The following is a 24091-nucleotide window of genomic DNA, read 5'->3' as shown; positions in this document are numbered from 1 at the left end:
ATTCTGCTCTTAGTTTATTCATTTTTTTAAGATTCCACTTATGAGTGGGATCATATGGTATTTGTCTTTCTCAGTCTGACTTATTTCACTTACCATAATACTCTCTAGGTCCATCCATGTTGTCTCAAATGGCACTGTCTCATCCTTTTTTATGGCTGTGTAATATTCCTGTGTGTCTGTGTGACATTTTCCTTACTCATTTGTCTACTGCTGCGAAGGATCCTATCTTTAGATAATAAACTCATGTAAAGACCATACCGGCCAGTGACTGGCCCTGAGGGTCACCTGAGCACCTTGTCAGATCAAACACCTCTGAATCGTCTAGTCTTTTGCTCGATGTACAGTTTTTGCCCCTGTGCACTCTAAGCTCGCCGAGGCTCAGGGCATGGGCGACTTCTTTGCGAAGCGTGTAAAGCAAAGAGGTTTCATTGTACAGCCAAGGCACTGAGGGTCGGCAGCTTCCCAGGAGCCTGCTGGGCTGTATCTGGAGCACACAGGAGAGGACCGCAGCGGGGCCTGTGCCTTAGATGCAGGACGGGGAGTGCTCTTCAGAACTCCCTCAACAGCGTCTTCTGCAATATCCTAAAACATGACCTAACTGATGAAGCTGATTCCACTTTACAGGTATAGTCTCAGATCAGAAGCAGTCTTCGAGGTAGAATTCCTTTATTTCAAGCTGTTTGGGATCACACTCTTAATCTTCTTCAGTTGGGAGCATTTGGGGAGGAGAGGATGAATCAGATGCATCATAAACCCTAAATATGATGTAGTGCAAAGATTCCTGGATTCTAACCCGCCTCTGCTAATTTACTTTCCCAGGTTTCTGTTTCTTCATCCATAAAATAAAGGGATGACTAAGGTCCCTCTATCTGGGCCATTCTGTGTTTCCAAATATTTCAAAAGCAACAGGCAAAAAAAAAAAAAAAGGCAATAAACACAAGCAAAGAAATGGACTCTGCTTTGTTCTTCAGTACAACAGAGGATACTAAAAACTTCAGTTAATTCTGTGCTAGAGAATGTCACCATTTTCAGTCTGCTCAGCAGTGGAATGTGATTGGTATATTTCTCTGTGCTTCAAGACATAAAAACTCACAAATGACTTCACAAAGAGATCATGAAATGTCACTCCCTTGGCCAAAGGGAAACTGCTCAAAACTGCTATTCTCTATTCTACTTGATCTGCCCTTGCCAAAGTCACCAAAAACCTTCACGTTGGCAAATCCAGTGATTTCTCTTTGTCTTCATCTTCTCAGCTACATTCAACACAGTTTGGACATGCTTGTCTGGAAATACTCTCTTCCTTTGGCTTTTAAGGGATCCTTTGGTCTTGACTTGCCTGCTATCTACCTGCCCACCCCTTCTGTCCTCCTGGTTGGCATCTTCTCTATGTCACCACTCTGTATCTTGGAATATCCCCAGGGCTTGGTCCTCCACCATCCTTCTCTTCTTTTTTTATATTACCCCACTAGCTGATCATCCAATCCTGGGCATTAAATACTAGTTGCATGCTGATAATTCCCAGATTTATGGTTCACCCCCAGACCTCTACTCTGAACTCCAGATACCCATACCAAATAATCTACTGGACGTTTGCATTTACAACTTCATAAAAAGAGGGCAGTTGGTTAAGCATCTGCCTTCGGCTCAGGTCATGATCCCAGGGTCCTAGGATTGAGCCCCACATCAGGCTTCCTGCTCAGTGGGGAGTCTGCTTCTGCCTCTTCCCCTTCCCCCCACTCATGCTCTCTCTCTCTCTCTAATAAATAAATAAAATCTTTAAAATAAAATAAAACTCCACAAAAAGCCTCAAATGTCCCATGTCCATATCAGAACTCCTGATTTCCCCTACCTCCATTCCGGCCGTCTCCCATCTGTTCCTTTCCCAATCTTCTTCATCTCCAAATGGCACGACATCCATCCACTTGCTTATGCCAACTACCTAGAAATCATTCTTGATTCCCCTTACTTCCCACATCCATTGTATTAATGAATCCTGTTGGTTTATCTCCAAAATAGATCTCAAATCCGTTCTCTCCACAACCTCTACCAAAATCAAAACCAAGGTTTTCTCTCAGCTACATTACTACAAAGGCTGGCTTCCTAACATCCATTCTCAGTACAAATTTATTCCCCACAAAGCAGCAGAGTGATCCTCTTGAAAGAATTCATACTTAAGTGGCACCTGGGTGGCTCAGTCTTTAAGCGCCTGCCTTTGGCTCAGGTCATGATCCCAGGGTGCTGGGATCGAGCCCCGAGTTGGGCTCCCTCCTCGGCGGGAAACCTGTTTCTCCCTTTCCCACTACCCCTGCTTGTGTTCCTTCTCTCGATGTGTCTCTCTCTGTCAAATAAATAAATAAAATCTTAAAAAAAAAAAAAAGAATTCATACTTAAATCCCTTCAATGGCTGCCCATTTCAACTAGATTAAAGTCCACATTCTTTACCATGGCCTGAACATCTCTCCAGGGTCTGGCCCTGCCTACCTCTTGACCTCTCTTCTCAGCTCACTGTGCTCTGGCCACACTGGCCTTCTTGGTGTTCTTCCACCTCATGCAGCTTGCCCCTACCTCAGGGCCTTTGCACTGCTGGCCATCCCCTGGGATACTGCATGCCCTCCCTCACTGGTACATGGCTGCCCTTCCTCCTGGCTCTATTCTCAGTTCAGTGCCACCGCTCCAGAGAACCTCTCCTAACCATTCACTGCAGCACACAGTCCCATCCCTCCTGCTTTCTCATCACCCTTTCATTTCATTTTACTCATAATACACCTGAATTAACTTTATTTCTTTACGTGCCCATCACCAAAATCCCCCACCAAATTATAAGCTCTACAAAAGCAGGGTGATGCCTGGCTTCTAGATTCCCAAAATCAAAGCATTAACTCTTCTCCACTCAGAAGTCAGAATAACCTTTACAAAACAAAACTCATATCAGCTCATTACTTGCTCAAAGCCTCCAGAGGCTTCCCACGGCATGCACTCGGCTGATGCGGTCTGGCCCCCGGGGCTCCCATGAGACCTCATAGCCTCTCCCTCACCCAGCTGCAGCCACACGGACCTCCCAGCCGCTCCCCAAACACACCATGTGCTGCATTCACTCCCTCTTACCGCAGCCCTGGGTCAAACGTTTCCTTTCCAGAGATGTCCTTCCTGCCTGCCCTGAACCAAAAGCACCAGCCCTACCCTGTCCATTTCTCACCATAAAAACTTAGACCATCTGCCACATCATACTGTCGTTTGTTGTGCTATTTATCTCCAGCTCTCCCCACCAGAATACGGGCTCCAAGTGAGATAGACGATTATTCTGCTAACTGCTGAATCCCCAGCACCTGGGGGAGGTAGGTAGATTCTTGTTGAATGAATGAAAAATACAGTCTTGCTGAAAACTCCAAAGTCTTTCTAAGTCATGCCTATCTGGGTAGATTATACCCAAGCGGTGGGAAGGTTTATTCTGATGGAAATTGCTCCTTCTTTTCAATAGTCTAGGCCCAGAGCAGCAATACCTATGCTCTAGTTAAGAAGGCCACCCCTGGGGCACCTGGGTGGCTCAGTCAGCTGAGTGTCCGACTCTTGGTTTCAGATCATGATCTGAGCCGTCCCGCTCAGCAAGAAGTCTGCTTGGGATTCTTTCCGCCTTCTTCTCCCTCCCCCTCTGCCCCTCCCCCTGCTCTCTCTCCACGAGAGGCCACACCCATAGGAAAGAGAGATTCCTCTGCCCAATGCTTCATTGGCATGGCACCAAGGGCACCCCTGTCCTCTGAAGGTTCAGTTTCTAGTCCATCTGACCATCTGTGGACCTGAAGCTCATTTTCAACATTTTGACTCTGTTGACTTTAGGGACACATGTCTTTGGAGAGAGACAAAAATTCCCCTGGAAGGGGTGACTATTCTATAATTGAGCCTGTCTGTGGAAGGAGAAGCTGCCCAGGGTACACTTAGACCCTGGACTCCTGTCTCCTTGTTATTGTGGACAACAGTGCAACTGCACTTGACGTACAGATTCCTCATTTGGCTAAGTCTTCAATCTCCCAAACACAGACAGTGAAAACAGCATGGAAAAATGGGCTTCACTGAAATGAAAGTAAATTTGACCTGCCGATCTCTTTGTTAGGTATAGAGCTTTTTGTTGGCTGTGAAATATAATGGTGACTTCAGATATAAATATAGTATGCTCAACATTAAACCCTTCTTTTTCCCACAATCCATCTCCTAGAATCCAATTAATAGATTCACAAATATTTACTTTGCTTCTTGTTATCTACCTAACCCTGGTGGAGGAGTGGGGAGAGCACGGAGATATCTACCTGTCTATCTATACACATAATCACATACTTATATATCTTATAGCCTGTCCTTTCAAAACAACTATTCTGATTTCTGGAAATAACAAGACTAAGGAAGGGGAAGAAAATAACAAAATGAAAGAGCAATTCCAGGAACTTTAGACCCTTAGACAACCAAGGGCAGTTTTTATTTTAGAGCTGAGCTTCTAAGAAAACTCTCCCTGGTGGGTAGACCATGGCTAAGGCTGGTAGGGAAGCTGGACTCTGGTGGCTCTTCCAGGCTTGGGTGGGCATGACCAGCACAGCTGAATCAACATCTTCATGGACAGACTGATAGCAAGACAGGACAAGAGCTTTAGTCCATCTGATTCATCAATGAGCTTTGAATGGTAATGTTTCATTGGATTATTAATGGCAGATTTAGCTCACATGAGCCAGGCACCAAATCTACAATCCATTTGTTCGGCATGTTTTAAGTGCCCCTACTTCTTGCCTGGGACCAGGCAAGAAAGGCCAAGTGCAGGGTGAAGACTACCTTTATTTAAAATTTTGATATTTGGTTCATCATGGAATTTTTGCATTACTTTTATATTTTTTTTTAAATAGGAATTTTCCTAAAGAAGATGGACAGATAGCCAACAGGTATGTAAAAAGATGCTCAATGTCATTAATCGTCAGGAAAATGCAAATCAAAACTACAGTGAGGTATCACTTCACACCTGTCAGAATGGCTACTCTCAAAGAGACAAGAAATAGCATGTGTTGGGCGCCTGGGTGGCTCAGTTGGTTAAGCGACTGTCTTCAGCTCAGGTCATGATCCTGGAGTCCCGCATCGGGCTCCCTGCTCGGCAGGGAGTCTGCTTCTCCCTCTGACCCTCCCCCCTCTCATGTGCTCTCTCTCATTCTCTCTCAAATAAATAAATAAAATCTTAAAAAAAAAAAAAAAAAAAGAAATAGCATGTGTTGGCGAGGATGTGGAGCCAAGGGAACCCTCGTGCACTGTTGGTGGGAATGCAGACTGGTGCAGCCACTATGGAGAATGGCATGGAGGTTCCTCAAAAAATTAAAAATAGAAATACCCTATGATCCAGTATTTCCACTTCTGGGTATTTATCCAAAGAAAGCAAAAATACTAACTCAAAAAGATATCTGCACCCTTATGCTTATTACAGCATTATTTACAATAGCCAAGATATGGAAACAACCTAAGTGCCCAACAATTGACGAATAAATAAATTATGGTGTATGTATATAAATACATACACATAGTGAAATATTATTTAGGTACACATGTGTGAATGAATATATATATATATATATACACACACACACACAAATTATGGTATATATATACAATGAAATATTATTCAGCCGCAAAAGAGAATAAAATCTTGCCATTTGCAACATTAGCTGGTGAGCACATTAAGGGAAACAAGTCCGACAGAGAAAGACAAATACCATGTGACTTCACTTCTAAAAAATAACCAAACCACAACAAGGTCACAGATACAGAAAACAGATTCATGGTTGACACAGGCAGGGAATGAGGGGTGGGGGAATGGGGGGAGGGGGTCAAAAGGTTTAAAAAAATTTAAATAAAATAATAAATAAACAAACAACAACCAATACTATGTATCTCAATGAGTGGCTTTTTATGGTGTCTTCTTCACTTCTGCACACAAGGTGAGGGCCTCACTTGCCTCAGTCTGGTCCTAGGCCCTGGTCAATTATGTGCAGAGCACTCTGCAAGGGCATAAAGCAGATTTAGAGAAGCAAGAGATGTGGATGCTAACATCTAGAATCATAGCATAATAGGAGGGAAAACATGTTCTAAAATAAGGCCAATCAAGCGAAAGAGCGGTAAGCACTTTAAGAGAAGTTCCAGAACAATGACTGTGTCAAGAGTGGTGAGGCAGGATGGACACCACGCTAAGCCTTCCTGTCCCCACTCTGCCACGTCCAGCTGGGTGACACCAGGCAGACTGCTTCACCACGAAGAGACTGCCATCTCCTCATCTGTGACCTGGAGGGACTGTCCCCCACCTCGAAGGGTGACTGTATAATGAGACAAAGCAACATGTGTAACACACAGAGGGACTCCTGATAAATGGCAGTTGTGATCTAAGCAGACCTGGGGAACACAGATTTAAAGTTTTGGTTATAACACTGGCCATCACATACCTCCTTAGAGAGAAGGCTACAGAAATGCAACATGTTATGTATATTTTCACAAGAATGCATGAGGACTATGGCCAGACATTCACATCCATGATTTGGCAGTTTCTTTTCAAACTGCTTCAAGAGCTCCACACTGGGTTCTGTGTCACTTGCATCGTAAAAGAAAAATCTGTGATAAGGGAGGATGTTTTCCATGAGATCTGGAGTTGGATCACCATGATTGATTTCAGGGATCATCTTGGCTTATTTTAGGGGAAGAGAAGAAGATTGAGACAAGCCTTTGAATAATCCACACACACAACCAGTAGCAGGAGGAACTAGCCAATTTTCTGAAAAACCACTCACAGATCACGGACTAGCGAAGGATTTACACTTCACACGCACATACTCACACCATCTTATTCGTGTTTGGGCAGTGTCTTAGAATTTGGTTTCTAAATGTTCTCTATCTTTTCTTTGTTGCAGGAATTGCTTTCTACATTTGTCAAAAGAAGAAAATACTATCCCGTGTCTGCTAATGTATCTCCGATCCCCCAGTAGACACTCACTCAAAGCAGCAAAGAGAGAGCGGCTGCGGCACCATCACAGCGGAACCAAAGCATAACTGAAAAATTCACCTTTTCTGTCTGATGCATCTGCCTAAACACATCCTTGAGGAAAAGACATCACTTCTGGGGGACGTCTCTGTGATGCTTGGTCTCATCTGGTATTTCTTTTCACTTAACAGTCCTTCATACATTTCTAAGGCAGCATCTTCACACTGACTAAGATTTGTTCATCCATCCATCAAATATTTATTGAGTGTCTTTTAGGTAGAAGACACTTCTGAACACAGGAGAATCCAAAGGGACACATGCAGGACAGCCTCCTTGTTCTCCGCAAAGTTGGCAGGTTAACAGAGTTGACAGATAATATATACACAATGAAATAAACAAGAAAAATATCAGAGAGCTAATGTGCTCTAATGCTTATTAAAATCGGCAACATGGTAGTGACCATGATGGGTCAAACTTGAGACTGGTTGCTCAAGGAAGGAGGCAACATTTCAGCTGAGGCTGGGATGACAAGAAAGAGACAGCTAGGTGAAGGTCTAGGGAAGAGGGTACCACACATCCTCACCTACTTCATTTACCAATGAATCAAGCATGTACTGAGCTCCAGTAAATGGAGCTTGAGAGTTGGGTACCGGGTAGGGCATTATGGGCTTCACAGGGACATGGCCTTGATCTTAGCCTCATTAGCATCTCTTCCAGCTAACAAGCTATGAACCCTCGCACGGTTCCTGGAAAAAGGGTGCCGAACTCTACCCTTCAAGTTTTGAGGACTGGAAGAACTGAATATAGTGGTGGAAGCTTTCTCTTCATTTCTACTTTATGGAAGCTGGCTTAGGAAGTGGGACACGGCATCAATGTTGTGATAATGGCATTCAGTCCCCTGAATGAGTGAGGAATGGGCTAGTCTTAGGCTTGGAGGAGAGAGTCATGGAAGCCTGGGAGCCAGCGTGAGAAGGAAAGAGGGGAGAGCATCATGCCAGATGAGCTGAACAGGAGGACAGAGAAGAAGATGAGGGGAGTAGAGTTCAATAGGCCTTTACTAAATGCCTCTCATGCTGAGGCTAGGTACTGGGGACACAAAGCAGTCCCCAGTCTCAAGGGAGTTTGGGAGAAATGGTTCACGTGGATGACGGCAAAGGTGAGCAGGTGAGCAGCATGCGGCAAAGACAAAGAGGTGAAGAGGCTGGTTTGGGAAAAAAGTTGGTCAAAATCATCCACATAGGAGAGTCTGGAATTCTATTTACTCCTAGAGGGCACCCAGCGGAACAGGGAGGCACTGGCTTGGGAGCACACAGACCTGGATCCAACCGATCCTCGCTCTGGCTGCGTGACCTGGGGCAGGCTGAATAACCTTGCCGCTTATCAAGGGCTGCATCTTTATTTATTTATTTATTTTTAAATTATTATGTTATGTTAATCACCATACATTACATCATTAGTTTTTGATGTAGTGTTCCATGATTCATTGTTTGCGTATAATACCTAGTGCTCCATGCAGAACATGCCCTCTTTAATACCCATCACCAGGCTAACCCATCCTCTGAAAAACAAACTGAGGGCTGCATCTTTCCTATGGGGTTAGCCTCAGAAATCATGCAAAGTTAGAACGAGGTTTACAGATAATATGGGTGTGGTGTCTGCAACATAGTAAGCAGTGGTCATTATTCCCATACCCTGGCGAGGTTCTGATGGATAAGTAATTTTCCATACTATATTATTACGGCTCTGCAGAAGTAAGTGACTGATCATTTCAGAGTTGAATACTGACCCTCTCAGGGTGGTGTCTGTCAGGCCCTTCCATTTTATTTATTTTATTTTTTAAAAGATTTTATTTACTTATTTGACAGAGACAGCGAGAGAGGGAACACAAGCAGGGGGAGTGGGAGAGGGAGAAGCAGACTCCCCACTAGGGAGCCTGATGCGGGACTCGATCCCAGGACCTTGGGATCATCACCTGAGCCAAAGGCAGACGCTTAACCAACTGAGCCACCCAGGTGCCCCAGGCCCTTGCATTTTACTAGACAGATACAGCATCACAGGTCTAGGGCTGTGCTTTGACCGCTGGCTACTCATGATCCTCTTTTTATTTAGTCAAAACTCAAGACCAGAAAGCATGCCTTTATTTAGCTAAGCTAGAAAGTTTTATCAAGGGTTCAGCTATTGCCCAAAGTGCCAGGCTGCAGAGTCCAGAGAGCAGTGAAGGGGACTGAGCACTGCTCTGCTCAGCCTACGGGAAACCATTTGTCACCTCCTCTTACCTACGACGCGCTGTCCTCACCAGCTCTTATTAACCTCTGAATTCCTGGGGTCATTTACATTTTCCTGGCCAGGCCCTAGTCTCAGTGACATATGAGATAGTTATTGTTCATATATCTTATTTCTTCTAGTAGATCGGCAAGTATCAGGAGGGCAGGCACCTTTCTTAGTCCTTGCCTAGCACAGGTAGGCAAATGGCAAATGAATAAAATTAAGCTAACGGACTCACTCTGAATAACAGGCCACAGACTCTCATTATCCTGTGGTGTATTAAAACACATGTTCACATCCCACAGAATAGACTTTGGAAAAGTTAAAACAAACTCTCTGACCCACAGTGTCTTTGCCTGTTAAGAGTCGCTTTGTCACTGGGTCGTTGTTAGAATTAAATGAGAGATGCATGTTCCTATCCCTTGGGTCAACAGACATCACCCTTTATAGAACAAAAAGACAGACAGAGAGATGAGCTCACCATCTGCCTTTATCCCAAGGGTTTCATTGTCCTTCAGCTTGTATGGTGTCTCCTGCTTACATCTCTACCAATATGAGTCCCTAAGGTCTTTTTGCATACCCCAAGCAGGCAAATATTACATTTTTCTTTTCTTCTCCCTCTTTTTTTTTTTTTGCATGAGATACTTGACTCATTTTCAAAACAAGACCAATAAGACTATAAAGAAACACAAGTTCTGTTGGAATTTGCCCAGAGAATGCAGGGCAGCCATGGGGATGCTGTAAATGGGAGACTCTCAGAGGAGTTCTCAAAGTAATCTCATTTAGAACTTGGAACCAGACAGGAATTCTGTTGTACGAGGGCCCTGTGCCATTTCTAAAGGAAAAGATTAATTTTGTATTTCCTCAAATTAGAATGTATTTGGTGGTAGGGCCCTTGTGTATGGAAGAATCTAGAAGAAATAGGGCACCTGGGTGGCTTAGTTGGTTAAGCGACTGCCTTTGGCTCAGGTCATGATCCTGGAGTCCCGGGATTAAGTCCCACAATGGGCTCCCTGCTCAGCGGGGAGTCTGCTTCTCCCTCGGGCCCTCCGCCTCTCATGCTCTCTCTATCTCATTCTCTCTCAAATAAATAAAAAAATCTTTAAAAAAAAAAAGAATCTAGAAGAAATAATGTCCTTATTTGGTTCCCTTAGTCATTCATATGAGAACTCAAGTAGAAAAGTTTCTCGCCTCACAGTGTAGTGAAAACAAATGAATATATAACTGCTATCTCCTTCACAGAACATAGATGGGAACCAGAAAATCTGTTATAAAAAATAGCCCTGCCACCCAGGAACTATGTGACCTGCAAGTTCCATTACTTCTGTATGCCTCGCTTTCCTTGACCCTAAAATGAGGGTGAAGATAAGGCTCAACTCACTGAGGTGTTGAGAGAATTAAATCAGTGAATATCATCAAACTTATAGAACAGTATGGGGTGGCTGGGTGGCTCAATGGGTTAAGCGTCTCTGCCTTCCACTCAGGTCATGATCCCAGGGTCCTGGGATCGAGCCCCGTGTCGGGCCCCCTGCTCAGCAGGGTGCCTGCTTCTCCCTCTCCCTCTGCCGCTCCCCCTGCTTGTGCTCGCTCTCACTCATGTGTGCGCTCTCTCCCTCTGTCAAAGAAACAGATAAAATCTTAAAAAAAACATATGGAGCAGTAAATAAACGAGAGAAATTACTCCATAAGAGTTAGCTATTATTATAACTACTATTATCATTTCTCTCTCAAAGATCCTTTAAGACATCATGCCAAGAGAGAGTGGGAAAAGAAAAGTAAAATAGCAGACTGGTTATTTTCTTAGTCTTTGGAGACAAATGGAAGTTAACATCCTGACTCCATCAATTACTTACTCCATGACTTTGGGAATGTAAAAAAAAAATCTACAAACCCCACTTTCTTCATTGGGTCACTGTAAAAATTCAATGAGATTACACATGCAAGGCATTCAGCACAGTGCTTGGCATGTAATAATTGTTCAATAAATGTTATATAAAATAATTCTTATTATTCATTTTTCTACTAGATTTTTTGGCCAACATAATCACCCAGTGCTCAGTAAATACTTGCAAATACCACTTTGGTCTTTGAGGTTTTTTGTTTTTGTTTTTTTGTTTTTTTTTAACAACTCTGAAATGAGATCTAAGGATAACCATAAAATATGATCATTGATGTGTCCATTCTCAAAATATTTAAATAAAATGTGGCAGATACCATCCTCAGCTCCTGGCTGAGGATAGTACATTGATGGCAAGTTGTTCTGGAATGCACCCAGGGGGTGGTGATGGAGAGACTCAAAGGAGATTGGAACTCTGAATCCTTGCAGTTCACTCTTCAGTCCTTTTCCTTTGTCAAATGTCTCCAAGGAAAAGTTCTTAAATCATTTAGAGGCTCAAATGCAACATCTTTTGTGCATGACTGTGATTCACTGCACATTTGAACAGAATGACAGTGAATACTGTCTATTTTTCCAAGACCTATTAATTTTCTAAAAATTCTTAGACTCCTAGGCTAATATTATGCTCAGCAAGCGATCCCTCATAAATGTGTCCAAACTTATTTTATGACAGGGACATAGTCACAAAATTATGAATGACTTCCTGATAACCAAAATGACAAATGAATGGAGTCAATTAAAAATATAAACCATTTACACCCTGTTCCATCTTCCAGCAATTTTTAGCATGAGCAGCTGAGTTTGTGGAGAGGGAGAGGCTTGACGGATATTCGGAGGGACAGAGAAACCTTCTTAGCAACTAAGCTGTCCACTTTCAGCTGTTACACAAATAGGTCACCTTCATCCTGTCTCAAAAGATGCTTAATAGTATACTTGACAGACAAGAGGGTCACCTGGCTCAAACTTGAACATGACATTGTTGGTAGTTATTGATACGCTCTTTAAATGTGGGGGGTACTCTAAAAGCCTGGGGTTTATGCTCTACAACTGTCAGAGCTTCCCTTTAAATTCAGCACCCTTTAAAGCATATATATATATATATATATATATATGGCAAAGAAGTCCTAGTCCACAAGCCCAAAATTAAAAATGAATCATACTTCATGCCAATACTATGCATCTTTAGATAGATTATCTCCAACATCATTTCTCTTTTATTATACAACATTTAGTAGAGAACTGTGTGTACGTAGTTAGTTGAATTTTTATGTTGACAACAAAGATGAAAATTTGCAGAGCTAATATATAACCTAGGATATATTTGGGGTTTTTTTCCCCCAGTTATTCCTAAGTATCAAATGTGAGTTCAAAAGGGTCTGCTCTTCAGTGTTGATTCTTAAAAAAAAAAAAAAAGATACTAATGTTTGACTCACATTTGTCCTCATCAGAATTTGTGGGAAAGAGAGTCTTCTGGGACAACAGTGTGATTTCAGATTCAAGATTTGTAATGGAAAACCAAAGGGTTTCTGTAAAGCTTATATTTTAAAATGGACTCACGCACCATCTTAACGCACTTTAAGGGAAAATTCTCTAGTCTATTATCCATTTTTAATAAAGTCACAAATATAGAAGAAACCTGTAGAAGCTTAAAAGAAGGAGTCTTCTTAAGTTATAGTTTCAGACAAGATGGTCTTAGCCATAAAATATTAGTAAGCAAAGAAGGTAGTGTCTCGAAGTTAAAGCATATTAAAGTCATCTTCATTATAAGCTTGGCCCCAAATAACACTTTGGTTCTCCTTGGCAGTGAAGCAAAAGTTTTGCAAATAAGGAATGGAAATTTTTCTAAGCACAGAGCTAAGTCCTCTATCACACTGCTATATAGAAACACTGCCATTCTGTGAAGAGAAATAGAATGAGTACGTAGCAACCTGCTTGTCTAGCAGGGCAACTGGCTTACAAAAACACATTTATCTGCATACTCTTTTGATTCTTTCCCTGTAGGAATGGATGAATCTGAAGTTTAGGAGTACTCCTTAAGATGGCCAAAGTATTTTAGGTCAAGTTATAAATTTTTCCTGATGTTCTCTGCCAAGATTATGTTGAGGACTGAGAAGAGAATCCTTAAAATGGTTCCAAAAGTAAACGTTCATCTGTTACGGAAAAAAGAAGTAAAATAGCATCTCCCTATCTCTGCTTGATGCCTGCTTGATTCCAAAGGCTCACCACCGCATGGCAGGTACACGAGAGGTAACTGGGGCCGGGATCCCTGGAGCTGGAATATTGGGACATCGCCACTATTTTGCAGAGGTTTTCTACTAGCTCTAGAAAAGCACACATCTTGCAAGTCTGTCCTCCTTGGCACTGACCTCTGCAAGTACAAAGGCATCATCTCTGATAGAAGGGAGCCTACGGCCAAGTGATGCTCAAGTCTTTGGAGCCAGGTGGGCTGGGGTCCATATTCTGACTCTCCAACTGGGTTGCCCTGGGCCTGTGACCTTAATTTCTCTGTATCTCACTCTTTCTCATCTGCAAAATGCAGTAATAACAGATAATAAGCACCCCCAGGATTGTTGTGAAGGTTAGAGATAAGGCCAACAAATGTACTTGGCAGGCACCATGAAATGTTACCTGCAGATCACAGAGCTGGGCTATGTAGGGAGCTACCATGTAAATATTCCATTAGGTTTCACTCCACGCTGCTCACCAGGAACCACTCTTATAACACAAATAGAATACATGATGCCGTTAAAATTCCCTTATACCCAAAGATTCCCCTATCGCTTATAAAAGGTTTGCTTTTGTGTTTTAATAAGTAGGTTCCAGGATGCATCATAAGTCCCACAGATTCAGCCCAAGCTCCTACATCCTCTGCATTTGCAGTAGAAATAAAATTTCACACATTTTGAAGTTGACACTCAAGTGTTCTTGAGCCATTGGGTGGAGGGCTCTTGGGTCGCATGGGTCTGTGAGATTTGTACATTCTTGACATTTCTGAATTGTCAAAGTTGGAATTGGGCCTAACATAGGGCTAGTGAGGATACCTCCCCCTCTCTCCAGAAATTTCTTTCTTACTGGTCCTTTCCGCTCGTTCCATAAACAAACTCAAGTCTCCTCTTCTTAAAAAACAAAGCAAACCAAAATAAAAACGAAAAACTTTCATCTTGCATTTCTTGGTAGGTCTGGTTGAACTTCCCTCTAAGAAAGGGAGAACATCCAAATTTCTTTGCTGAGATTTCTCTGCTCTTTGCATTTCCCCTTCACACTTCCACCAGGGTATTCTGGTTCTGTCCCCCTTGTTCCATGGAAACTGCACAAATTGTCGATTTCAACAGACAAGTCTGCAGCACACACCTCGGTGCTGCCCTGGGCCCTGTTGGTCACATGCTCCTTCGGAAACTCCAAACTGCTTTGGCCTCTGTGACCTGTACTTCCCTAATTCTCTTCATATGCGCTTGGTTCCTCCTGTGCCTCTTATTCCACCACCCCCACCCCCACCCCACATGCTTTGGATGCCTAATCCTCACAGTGAGCAGCCACAGCCTCCTGCTGTTAACCACTTTGTACTTTCTTCTTGGGTGATCTTATCCCTGTTCAAGATTTCAACCACTGTCTTCTCCCTTCCAATTCTTGCATCAACGACCTTCACCTGGATGTTTCCCACACAACTCAGAATGGAACACATCTTCTACCCTACCATGATGCTGCTCTTGAAATCCAACTGTAGGCACCGCCAAACACCTGCCCAACTCAAAACCAGAGAGTCACTCTCCCTCTGACTCATCATTCCCACTCCATCAATCATCAGGTCCTGCCAACTGAGTCTCCTTTTTGGTGTTTTATTTACTCCCTTTCACTCCTACTACCCCTGTCCCACTTCAAGCCCTCATTATCTCTCAGACAGACCGCTGGACTGTCCCCTAACTGGCCTCCCCATTGCCAGTCTTATCCCCCTCAAATCGACCCTCTTCACAGATACTAGACTGGATAGCAGGCCACATCAGTACTCTCAGTCTACAGGAAAATCAACAGGCAGGTCCAGCAGACCAGTAACAAAGTCACACAAATGGCTCCTCCAGAAGGGTCTTGCCTACACTTTGTATCTCTTTATTCTTGCCTGAACATAGCTCTCTAGACTTCCTATTGATTTGGAAAGCCAATACCTTTCCAATAAACTTCTTTTCTGCTTAAATAGCCAACCTATGCTGTTTACAGTGAAGATCCTTGATGAGTGTACAATTCTGTTTGCTCTCTACCATAATTATAGATTTGTGTCTCCTCCTATCAGTCTATGGCTGCCAAGGGCAGTGACCATGACCACGTGTGTATTCCCAGTCCTCTATGTACTCCAACTACTAATATAATGCCTGATGGATAGTAGGTATTCAAATGCGCATTGGTAGAATGAATATTCTTAGGTGCTTTTTCTGTAAAACATATGATTCATTCGTGATACTATGAAGTTATAGTACATTTTGTTTTATTACCTTATTCTTAGCCTCAGAATCCCCCAAAACACAAGTAACTTTCTCGCAAAGTAGAGAAGGCGAGTATTCTGACAGATCTCACTGAATCATTCACAAGCCCAATCCTTTGGTTTTCTCATTAACCACATCCATAAGCAAGGGCCTCTTCTAAGAGCAGACAAATATCTCTACCTACTTTTTTTTTTTTTTAAGATTTTAAAATTTATTTATTTGAGAGAGAGAATGAGAGAGAGAGAGAGAGAGCACATGAGAGGGGGGAGGGTCAGAGGGAGAAGCAGACTCCCCGCCGAGCAGGGAGCCCAATGCGGGACTCAATCCCTGGACTCCAGGATCATGACCTGAGCTGAAGGCAGTCTCTGTCTACCTGCTTTTATCCATCGGGATGGCTACTGTTGGTCTTACACTTGAGTTACTTGGAAAAAAACAGCTCCCAAAAGCTAGCTCAAAGTCTGATAATCTTTTGCTAAAAATACTTTGCAGACCAAGCAGCGTCACTCTCAAGGTTGCATTGTGATTGTTTGTGATGGCAGAGGATCAAGAGACTTAGGTAGCCCTGATGAGCCAATAACCCAAGGGCTATTTGTTCCTTGGTAAGTCCGAGATGGAACAGACCACCTGTGGGTCAGGCAAGATGAGACACTGCTTCCCTGTTATACTGGGAAATGACAACATTAGCTTCCAAAAGTCCTTGAAGTCCTACAGCAGGAAGGATTATTTAACACAACCTCTTTTACTACAGGGGAAAACATCAAGGGTTCTCTCCCTCTCTCTCTTTTTTCCCTTTCAATCTCAACAAGGGCTTTCCAGATTGATTAAATTCCAAGTCTTTGCTGATACCACATGCTGTTTGTCGGGTTTTGTGGGGGAGGATGTGATCCCTGTTCTCAAAGATGTAACACTCTGGCCAAGTGAAGGGGTGGGGACAAGGAGGTGCTAACCAGGAGACACACGGTGGGAGTGAAGAGGGCCTGGTGAAGAGAGGTGTTCATCTACTGGAGAAACTCAGGTAATGCTTCAAGAAAGAGCTGGGCCTTAAGGCATGGGGAGGGGTAGGATTTCAATAGGCCAGGATGGAGCAGGGGAATAAAAAGCAGAATACAGACGTAGAGAACAGTGTAAATACAGCAAAAGGCAAGAAAGTAAAGGGCGTGATGATGAACAGCACATTGGGGATTCATGGGAGGGAAGAGCAGATTTATAATTTGGGGCAAATCATGAGAGGTCTTGAGTGCCACACTATGCAGTCTGTACTTTCTCGTGGGCAACTCATTATCAAAGGATTCTTAACAAGAGGGCCCTTCTTTCTCACATCTGGAGGGGGTGGGCAGTTGGCAGTCATCCCAACGCACTGTCCTCAACCCTGACCACATATGAGACTCCCCTCAGGAGTTTGCTCATTTGTTAGTGTTCATTTACTTATTCACAGTGCCAACTCTGGCCCTATTTCTGGCCAAAGAAATCAGAATCTCTTGGGGTAGGACTTTGACATGACAATTTTTAAAGAAATTTTCAGGTGATTTTAACATCCAGTCAAGGTTGAGAACCACTAGCCTAATACATAGGTAGAAGAATTTCTCTATAAATTCTTGGTTTTTGTTGGGAATGCTTTGCTGACATAAGTAAGATATTAGGTTTAACTAGGTATGGCCTAACGGATACAACAGAAATTTCTGATATATTGTGCAAGTTCCTTGCTTTTAAATAACTTCCTCATTTATCACTAGCCAGATGTTCATCTGCGTTAAGCACCACCTTCTTCCTGTAGATATTTCATATACATATATATCTCATTGGTAATTATGGATATGTTCATATATGTGATATGATATACAGATCTATATGAAAAAAGATATATATGATATATACAGATATATATAGATATATTTGATACATATAGATATGATATAAAATTTTATATATATGTATACATATATATATAAAATCAGCAGATGTGAAAATTAGGGTTGACCAACCAACCAACCAAGATGCCAAGACATGTATCACTTATATTGACATAATGGGGTTTCACTTAAATTCTTAAAAATCAAATATTATTTAATAAGAGGTAGAAGTAGGTCTACTGCTGGGGTGACCTAGCAAGGAGGTTCTGCTATTTTAGGAACCAGAATTTTTTATAAATACTATATCACAAGATGCAAGTCACAAAACATGCTAACCGTATGCCAGGGGATTTGAAGGTGGCAATGAAAGCAGAAAGTCCTATAACAAGGAATTATTTTTTTCTTCCAGCATATGGTGACCACAGCTGACTTGTACAATTATGAGAAGGGAAGCATCCTAAAAATCCTTAGTTGCCTTGTGGGGGATGAGGGCAGGAGCTGGGTAGCCACTTCCCATTGGGTGACTCTACTTTGAGTAAGGAAAAACCCACATGGGGTATTGGCCTTGATAGGAAGGGGGTTGGCTAGACAGAGCCTATGTCCAAGGAAGTCAGTCAAGGGAGAGAGAAGCAGGAAGATATAACCAGTCCGTGGAGGTTAAATCCCAAATGGAGGGGCCAGGTAAGAGAACCCAAGAACCCAAGCTGATTGACAGGGAGGCCAAGGGGTAGGGCCCTGCCCAAGAGCTTAGGGGATGAGAGATCCACTTGGCTAGGGGTCTCCTAAAGACTTTATGCCATCAGTCAGACAGATAATTACCTTTGAAGGGGCAGAATGAACCAGGAGCACACATGAAAATGCATAAGGACTTTTGAATCATCCAATACTAGATTTATTCATACAGCAAACTCATCCATTCAACAAAGATTTACTGAGCATCTACTATGTGCCAGGCCCTTTTCTATATGCTGAAGATTATAGGCAGTTAGGATATCTACACATCTGAAAGAGTGAATCAATACGCAGTATGGCATAAAATGTAGCGGTCTGTGGGTTTGGTAGGCCCAAAGCACTATACCTTTGGAACTCATGTTCTTCCATATGTATGAAATATAATTAATTCTCTGATGAAGACTTTCCAACATCTTATGATTAATACACCAAAGCTTCAGGACCTGAGGTTGCCCTGGACGACTTCCAAAGCCCAGTTCTAGGACCTAGGATCCCAGGCAGGGCCAGGGCAGTACCAAACTGGGCTCAGGCCCCTGGGAGTGGTGTGAGATAATGCAGGAGTATCTTGAGCCATTTGCTGGGGTTGAGTGTCTCTCCAGGAGATATCCAAGGAACACCCCAGACTCACGCTGCTCTCCAGTCTCTACACAACACGGGGGTGTGTTTCTCCTTAGAGAGCCCTGGGAGACCAACCTGCAGAGGCCCGTGGGGGTGGGAACCATCTGATGAACTTGTGATGTCAGGGTGGGATGCTGAGGTGATCCCCCAGAGTCCAAAAAGGAGCTATAACTCACAAGAAGGGAGGACTGTTCCCCCTCTTCCAGGAAGGCCACTTGGGATCCCAGCCAGACTTTTGGCTCTAGCTGAAATACCAGTTTAATGACAGAGCACAGAACCAAAACTCAGGTGTGGCCAAGTAACCGAAAGTGTCTTTAAGATAGAAGGAACGGGTTTGGATAAAGAAAGGGGGTGTCAGAAAGACATAGGCATGTGATTTCAGCACACTCCATTGCATCCCCCACTTTACCCCCTCGTTGTGCCAAACCTCATAGCCAGCCTTCCTGCCTCAGATAGCATCACTCCCTCCGAGGTACAAATACCATCCGGACTCTTCGTATTAGGCAATTTCTCAAACCCCAGCCCCCACCGTTGTACAAAAACCGCATTCCCTACAACAAGTGCTGTGAATTTCCTTGTTTCATTCCCAACCACTGGACACATTTCTGTATTTACCTTCCTCTTCCAGGGGGCTTTAGTGTGCCAAGCTTCCAATTAAGGAGCAGTACCTACACTGAGTTTTTACCTCTCCCTTCCTCAGTTCCTCCAACGGCTTCCTTATAGAGTCAGGTTAAAGGTGCTAAGTCAAGGTGTCCAAAACTTAGAGTACAGCCAAAATTCACCCGATGACTCATCTGATTGTGACTCTTCCAATGTAAGGCCAACTTAATGGGCTCCAAGAATCCTCAGCCCAAGGGCTTCTGCCCCCACATCTGGCATTGGTGAAAATGGAACCAACAGTCACGATTTCACCTGAGGACCACTGTCCAAAGAGTTTCCCATAGCCTCTGAACTGTGAAGGAATAAACAAGGTTTTTTTTTTTTTTGAGGATGAATGAAGGAATAAAGAAGATTTTTATAGGATTCAATGGATCTCTTGTTTCCTGGATTTAATTCAAACCTAAAATTTAGAAGCGAATTCAAATTTGAGTCTAACATAATCTCACTTCCCCTGACAAAGTAGAGGAGATAAAAATATGCAGTCCGGCCACTGTTAGCAAATCTAGGAAGCAGAAGATGCTGGGTTGCTGCACCCAGTCACCTGCACAGGTGGCCCTGTTTTGGGGGGTACCCTCCATTGTGGTACACAACCAAACACCACCAGTGAAACTCAGCCACCTGTGGCCAGCAGAGGTCAAGCGTATTTCAAGATGGCTATGAACTAGAGACACCGGAATTGCAATCGGAGATTCTTAGAGACCTAATACTCTAAATAAACCAAGGAAGTGGGCCTCAAATACAATTTGGGGCATCTGAGGAGACATTTCAAGAAGGGTACTTATGTAACTACCCCCAGATTTGATTTTTCCTGTGATGCAATTCTAACTTGCAGATTTGTTTCCCTACTTAAGTCCCCGCACTACTATAGCATTGTTCTCTCCACGGCGTGTTAACCTAATAACCAAGGACATATAGAAAGTGCCATTTGTATTCCAAATACTTGTGGGCAAAAGGCTCTGAAACCTACAACTTTCTATGGTGGATTAGACACACAGAGGGGGATAGAACCAGTTTCAGAAGGTTTCTGCAGCAAGATGAAGGAAATTTGTAGAGAGGCTTGGGAACAACTGGCCAAACTGCCTGCCCCCTGTGACGATTTTATCATCTTTTAATTTAGCAACCTAGAAATGGGTTTATAACGGAAATTCTTTGTGTTGGCCTCTCAGCATGCAACCATAGCAGCTGGAACACACCTCACTGCCCCTCTGGAGTGCACTTGGTTATGTCCAAGTTCTGGCCTTTGAAAAACACTGTACTGGAGGGACGGAGACCTACACTGCCTTTTCTGCTGGGAGTGCTCAGAGGAGAATGAATTAACTTTGCCCAGCCAAGCCAGTAATCCTGATCCCGAGCCAGAAAGCAGTGGCCGTTAGAAGTTAGAAAGCAAGCAAAAAGGAAAGCAACAGTGCTCCCATTATAATATTAAGCCATAATCACCTTTTCCTATAATCATCTTCCTGTTTTCCCAGAAGGGGCACTGGTTAACTGCCACTCTGGGGCAGAGGGCAGCCCAGCACTTCCTGGGGCTCTGGAAGGTGGAGCTCAGCAGGCTGTGGCATGTCCCCTGACCCCAGAGCAGGCTGAGAGCGGCCACCATGCTGGGGGTGGGGGCTCAGAGACTGAGGCTCCTGGATTAAGGGGTGATGTTGATTTCCTTTCCTTGGGGCCAGGACCAGGGTGAGGCAGGAGAGGTGTTTAGGGAACAAGATTTAAGGAGGTTTTCACTCTCAGGGTCATGCAAGTGGCTCTTTCTTCCCAGTCCCAGCCCTGCTCAGGGGCCCTAGCACTGGGGGATGTGTGTGTGAGTGTGTGCATGCATGTGTGTGTGTGTGTGTGTGTGTGTGAATATGCACTGTGGTCAGTGGTTCTCAAAGCATGGTCCCCAGACCAGCAGCAACACCTGGGAACTGGTTTGAAATGCGCATTCTCAGGCCTCATCCCAGACCCACTGAATGTGAAACTCAGGCTGTGGGGCCCAGCAATCTATGTCTTTAACGCGCACACCAGGTAACTCCCAGGCGGCTTGAGTCCCGTGGTCCGTGGCAGGTGGTCTCTCAAAATGCTTCACCCACAGCGGGAGCAGGGAAAGGGTGGGCTGGCGAGATGACAGGCACCTTGCTAAGGCCATCAGCAGGGTAGGGATCCCTCAGATGATAAATCAGGAACTGCTTTTCCCCCAGCTATCCCCAAGTAAACTGTAGTAGTCAAGACCTGGCAACTGTTGGCAATAAATAAAGATTGCTACTGAGCTCATCCCTGCCCGTGGCTTCCCCTTAGCCAGGCAGCTCAGAGCCAGCTGCTGAGTGCCACTGTGTCAGGGGCCAGCCATTCGAACATTCTGAGACTTCGATGCCCTCCTTTGCAAATGGGGCTAACATAACCCACGTGTGAGGGGCATGTGAGGGGCAGAGAAGCTAATGCATATGCAGCCCAATAGAGCCGGGGTTCTGGGCTCCACCCTCTTCCAGGGAGCCAGCTGGGATGCCTTGGGGACTGAGGACAGCTCAGAGGGGAAGGAGGTTAGCCGAGCTCCCTGATACTACAGCGTTTTTAAAAGGAGGCTAATCCCCAGCCCAAATGGCCTGGGGCACCAAGCTTCTAAAAACACAGAGTGGAAGAAAGGAAAGGAGAAGGGGCCCCCTGGGGCCTGCAATTGGGCACTGAGAACTGCTTGTGTTTTTTGTTGTTGTTGTTGTTGTTTTTAACATATAATGAAGGGTAAGAAGAAACATCTGAAGACCCACATTTAAACTGTCACCAGAGCCCCAACAGTATGTAGTGGTGAGACAGTGACCAACGCCCGCCCGCCCAGCAACCTCAGGCACAGTCATGGACTTGGTCTCCTTTTTGCCAAGTGCTGGCTGACAGACGGAATCGCAGTATGAGGATGAAGTCACACAACGACACACTGAGGCACAACACAAACATGAGCGCTTAGCACTCAGGTCTCTTGGCGGAATGAGGGAACCTTTTCTGCAGTGCGGGGAGAGAACGAGCTCCACTGCGACTTTCCCGGCTCCTAAAGGTGTCTACGGAGGACCAGAGAGGCTGAGGACGCGCAGAGGGCACGCAGCTGCGGGGTGACCATCATTAGCGACGCCCCCTTTCTCCCTGCCGTTAGGATGTGCTGGGGCAGAGGCAGAAAATCTCAGAGCTTCGCTCCCCGCCCCCCCCAGCAGGCCAGGTAAACAAAGGACACCCCCGCCCCCACGTCTTCCTGGGCCCTGCGTGCAGCACAGCTGAGGGTTATAAGGAGGATCCATGACTCACACTTTTCCTCCCGAGGGGATTTAACTCCAAGATAACATTGCCCTTGAGAAAAGGCCAACCAGCAAGGAGGAAAGTTCACCTCGGGGCCCCTGTGCTCTGGAGCCCCCTTACCTTCCTCGTTTAAAATCCAGGGCAGGAACGCGAACACCGAGTCAAAGCCACAGGTGTTTTCTTCAAAGGCGCAGGACCCGGCGGGCAGGTCCAGGGCGCCCGCAAGCTGCAGGGCTGCGAGCACAAAACGAATTTCAGCTCGGACTAGGGCTGGGAGCGTCTGCACCAACTCGGGGCGCCCCGGAGGGACCAGGTGAAAGTGAGGAGCATGCACGCGGGAGGGGCGGAAGAGGGGTGCACTACTATCCCCTCCCCCGCCCCCGGCGCTTCCAAGGCACAGCCCTTCGTCCACCCCGCCCCCCATCGCCACCGCAGGCTCGGGACGGGGGGTATGGCTGTCGAAAAGGATCCGGAGGCGCCCTCGGATGGCCCGGTCCAGGACAGCGAGCCCGGCCACCGGGGCTGCGGGAATGGGTCACGAGGGCGCCCCCCGGGGGTCCCCCTGGGTCTTTGCACTTACCTTGCATTGCCAGGAAGACGCCCCTTAGCAGCATGGTCGCGCTTCGGGGAGGAAGGACGACCGGAAAGGGGTGCAAGCCGCCAGCCCGATGGGACCCGCTGCTCCGGTGCACCGGCGCGGGGGCGCCGGGGACCTGGGGAGGGAGAAGTCGAGAGGCTCAGCGTGCGCTTGGAGCTGCCCAACTTTGCGGAGCGGCTCGGGAAGCCGAGCGGAAACTTGAGGGTGCTTGACTGGTGCACGCCGCTCGGTCAGCCGCGGGTCAGATCGCGTCCCGAGTGAAGCCGGCCTGGCGCACAGCTGGTCCCGGGCGAGGATTGGGGCTGGGCGGGAAGGAGACAATTGCACACTTTTGAAAAACCAGCTAGGACTGGCCGAGAGAGGAGAGGTGGGGATGCAGCGCCTCGTCTCAGGATTTTAAAGCTTGGGACCAGACCCCTTGCAGACACTTGGAGGGGGCAGGCCTTCGAGCAGCCCCTCCGATGGGCCGGGACTGGAGGCGCCCCGCCCCGCCCATCCGCGGTGGGAACCAGCTTATTTCTGGGGACAGCTTCCCCGCATCTGGCACACCAGTACAGCAGGGCTGGCCCTAATTTTAACTTCTTCTCCCCAGAATGGAAAAGGGTGGAATCCTCCTAGGAAAACCTAGAAGAGAACTTGGAAACTGTTTGGTGACATGAGCTTTATATCTCAGGAGTCGCGCGTTCGTGACCCAGTAATGCTAAGCGTAGAATACCACCCCCATTTTTGTAGCAGTGGAAT

General features: G+C 45.2%; 1 protein-coding gene across 1 annotated transcript in view; it reads right to left on the bottom strand.

Annotated features, from left to right (window-relative positions):
- The window catches only part of MAMDC2 (MAM domain containing 2), a 138731-nt gene extending 115143 nt beyond the window's left edge, over nucleotides 1–23588 (bottom strand). The window contains exons 1-2 of the mRNA XM_044920595.1: nucleotides 23333–23588; nucleotides 22873–22986 (exon numbers count right to left, since the gene is read on the bottom strand). Of these exons, the coding sequence (XP_044776530.1) occupies nucleotides 22873–22986; nucleotides 23333–23366 (148 nt within the window). The 5' untranslated portion in view covers nucleotides 23367–23588. The remainder of the gene's footprint in view (nucleotides 1–22872; nucleotides 22987–23332) is intronic.
- Between the last annotated feature and the right edge of the window lie 503 nt (nucleotides 23589–24091).

This window comes from Neomonachus schauinslandi, chromosome 13 (assembly GCF_002201575.2).
Source record: "Neomonachus schauinslandi chromosome 13, ASM220157v2, whole genome shotgun sequence".
Taxonomy (NCBI): domain Eukaryota; kingdom Metazoa; phylum Chordata; class Mammalia; order Carnivora; family Phocidae; genus Neomonachus; species Neomonachus schauinslandi.
This window is presented reverse-complemented; position numbering and strand designations above follow the sequence as displayed.